Below are 3,930 nucleotides of genomic sequence, written 5' to 3' on the forward strand. Positions count from 1 at the left end.
GTGCGTGCGTGCGTGCGTTTTGTACTGCATGTTGTGGACAAACTAATCATTTTACAGCCAATGTTCAATATTATACAGATACTAGCATATCTCCTGATGAGGAATACAGCTCAAAATGCATAGATGGAATATGAATATAAAAAGAAAACAATATGTACATGTCAAACCTCAACAGATACTGGCCATGCAGTGGTAAAAAAAAAAAAAAAAAAAAAACCTTTGCTACAAAATGTCAGGGTGTGTTAATATCAGTCTGCATATCGTTGTCAGGGTGGGTTAATATCAGTCTGCATATCGTTGTCAGGGTGGGTTAATATCAGTCTGCATATGGTTGCTGTCGGGTGGAAACCGTGTACGTCCAAAACCGTTCCTTTTTTGAGTGGTACAAACCACTCCAACAACTGGCTTTGTTAGTACCCGTGTGTGTTTGTGCCTGTACGGGTGAGCATGGTTGCTATGGTTAGTATGTGACGTCAATGACATCACCGACATCACGCCAGAGTGATGTCGGTGATGTCAGAGTGACACTGTTGAGACTGAATTCATGCGGAGAGTACTTATGACAGAGTACTTATGACACAGATGCTTTCCTGGTTCTAATGTACAGTAACTATAACAATACATGTGTAGTTGCACCACTCAGTTCACACGGGTGTGATTTTTTTTTATTATGATAAAAAAACTAAATAACATTGTGGCATTGCGAGGTGTTGTATAGACATCTCACCTCTCTGATCTCTTTGATCTTTGAGCCGCCCTTTCCAATCAGAGATCCACACTGGCTCGCAGGGATGACCAACCGCAGGGTGACGGGGGGCTTGCTGCTCACCGTGCCATTGGCTACCAAGGCCAACAGGTCCTGCATGGGAGAGACATCATTGGTTAGAATGAGGCTGTGCCATTGGCTACCAAGACCAACAGGTCCTGCATGGGAGAGACATCATTGGTTAGAATGAGGCTGTGCCATTGGCTACCAAGGCCAACAGGTCCTGCATGGGAGAGACATCATTGGTTAGAATGAGGCTGTGCCATTGGCTACCAAGGCCAACAGGTCCTGCATGGGAGAGACATCATTGGTTAGAATGAGGCTGTGCCATTGGCTACCAAGGCTAACAGGTCCTGCATGGGAGAGACATCATTGGTTAGAATGAGGCTGTGCCATTGGCTACCAAGGCCAACAGGTCCTGCATGGGAGAGACATCATTGGTTAGAATGAGGCTGTGCCATTGGCTACCAAGGCCAACAGGTCTTGCATGGGAGAGACATCATTGGTTAGAATGAGGCTGTGCCATTGGCTACCAAGGCCAACAGGTCCTGCATGGGAGAGACATCATTGGTTAGAATGAGGCTGTGCCATTGGCTACCAAGGCTAACAGGTCCTGCATGGGAGAGACATCATTGGTTAGAATGAGGCTGTGTGCCATTGGCTACCAAGGCCAACAGGTCCTGCATGGGAGAGACATCATTGGTTAGAATGAGGCTGTGCCATTGGCTACCAAGGCTAACAGGTCCTGCATGGGAGAGACATCATTGGTTAGAATGAGGCTGTGCCATTGGCTACCAAGGCCAACAGGTCCTGCATGGGAGAGACATCATTGGTTAGAATGAGGCTGTGCCATTGGCTACCAAGGCTAACAGGTCCTGCATGGGAGAGACATCATTGGTTAGAATGAGGCTGTGCCATTGGCTACCAAGGCTAACAGGTCCTGCATGGGAGAGACATCATTGGTTAGAATGAGGCTGTGCCATTGGCTACCAAGGCCAACAGGTCCTGCATGGGAGAGACATCATTGGTTAGAATGAGGCTGAATGAAATGTTTTGAAACACAACATACTCCTTTGATGATGTATGTATAGCTTGAGTTACTAGAGTGATTATGTTTACTTGTGTATTTGAGATTATGTAATGGGTACTGTAATTTTGCTGTAAATATTATTAGAATGTATAATTTTTTGTATTTGATTGGGTGTTTTTTTTAAACTAAATTGTATTTTTTAGAAAAGTCTCATGTGGACAAGTGGTGAAAATTAGCACATGTGCTAACACTGTAAACGATGCATCTACAATTTGTACAACTGTGCAATGAGCAATGCAATTGTTATGTCCATATCAAATAAATAAACATAAACATAAACATGATAACCAATAAAATCACACCCGTGTGAAGTGAGTGCGCTCTCATCATCATACAGTACGTCATCATTACATCATCTCATTCCAGCCAATCACAAGTTGTGTCCTCACTTTTGTCTTCAATGTTTGTGTTTACAACAAACACTCAAAAATGGCCTTTCATTTTCAACGTCATTATTTTAATGTTTGTGTTCGTCCTAACACAACATGGTAATAGTATTAATATGGTTATAATGGTAATGGTGGTTGGTGCACATTATGTTGCATGTATTTGGCCTGGAGACGCCGAAGAGAATGTCACAACAATGTTATGTCAGTATGACACACTCCAGCTCAATGTGGCTTTCATTTTAATTAGCTGCACCTGTGGGTGAGAGCAGTGGGATTTGCATATTAAAACGCAGCGCAGGTGTTTTTGACATGAAGTTAATTCTTCTTCCACCTGCCTCCTCTATGGTGGAGTTAGGCCATAAGTATTTTTAAACCTAATTCCTTAAAATAAAAAGCAAGGCTTTTGCACACCTACAGGCGACAGGTGTGTAGGAGAGGTGGCTGACAACACCTGACTGTCTTCAAATGCAGTGAACCCACTTTTAATAGGGAAACAGCAACGTATCGGCCTATGCGGCCTTCATCAGGCTATCTTTATGAACACAAATGAGAAAGCATCCTTTTTGTAGGCTGTCTGACCTAATGGGAAGCCTATCGGGTCATGCCATCACTCACTTAAGGTAACTCTCATATGGTTAAATGAGAACAAACAGTCATATAAAAGCTCAATACACCATGATTTATCATCATGATCATGATTTTTGCATACACTATTATTTAATAATGTTACCTAATGTATACTGTCATGATTATTAATATGGATTATTATGTTTTTCCTTTTTCTTTGAACTGGTGTATTGAGCTTATATTATATATGTTTGTTCTCATTTAACCAGTACCTGTCACCTTAAGTGAGTGATGTCATTTCTTGGTTTGAGAACGTTGCTGTTTCCCTATTAAACGTTGGTTCACTGCATTTGAAGACAGTGTGCAGGTGTTTGTTCCTTTTTCAAACCTAATTCCTTAAATTCCCTCTAATTCGTCATGTGTATAATTATAGTACTGTAGTTATCAGTCTGCTGTCCCAGCAGAGCCGCCAACGTGTGCCTTGTATAACCTCATGGCTAACCGACACAAAGGCACTTTGCCATCTGTTGTGGGTCATGTAGCAGTGCTAAAAGGTTACCTGCTGCCTACTGCCCTCACCCGAGTCAGGGGTGTGACATTCGGTGGCAGTGGTTGGACCCGAGGCTCTCTAGCCCTGTCTGAGTGTCTTCTTTATTTCAGTGCTCAGAAGCTGTCTTTTCTCTCTTTCTCTCTCTCACGCATCCATCTCACTCTCACACAACACCACCCACCCTCACCCCCCCCCCCTCTCTCTCTCTCTCTCCTCTCTCTCTCTCTCTCTCTCTCTCTCTCTTTTCCCCATCTTTACCACCTATTTTCTCAGAGACTGTCTCTTTAATTAAAGTCAGGTGATAAGTGCAGGATCTAAATCAGCCTGCTGTTAACGCAGCCGCTCCAATCAATTAGAGCCTTGGCCGTACTCTGTGCGTTTGAAATGTAAATAGCCATGTCTGGGCTTTCCATCGGCTCTATACGGTACGTGATCGGAATGTAAGAAACCGACCGCTGCCTCTTCTTACCCGTAGCGGCACCGCCACACAAATTATTTAGCTCTCCTGTCTATCAAAGGAGTGGAATCCACATCAAAGGAGTGGAATCCACATCAAAGGAGTGGAATC

The 3,930-nt window shown here is 43.5% G+C and overlaps 1 protein-coding gene across 1 annotated transcript in view; it reads right to left on the minus strand.

The window, feature by feature from the left end:
* The window catches only part of LOC306929268 (poly(rC)-binding protein 4-like), a gene marked incomplete at its 5' end in the record, with an annotated part of 82,462 nt that overhangs the window by 72,499 nt on the left and 6,033 nt on the right, over positions 1 to 3,930 (minus strand). Inside the window, 2 exons of the mRNA XM_079509710.1 lie at positions 728 to 859; positions 975 to 1,054. Of these exons, the coding sequence (XP_079365836.1) occupies positions 728 to 859; positions 975 to 1,054 (212 nt within the window). The remainder of the gene's footprint in view (positions 1 to 727; positions 860 to 974; positions 1,055 to 3,930) is intronic.

The sequence above is a fragment of the Electrona antarctica genome, assembly GCF_951216825.1.
Source record: "Electrona antarctica genome assembly, chromosome: 9".
NCBI lineage: Eukaryota > Metazoa > Chordata > Actinopteri > Myctophiformes > Myctophidae > Electrona > Electrona antarctica.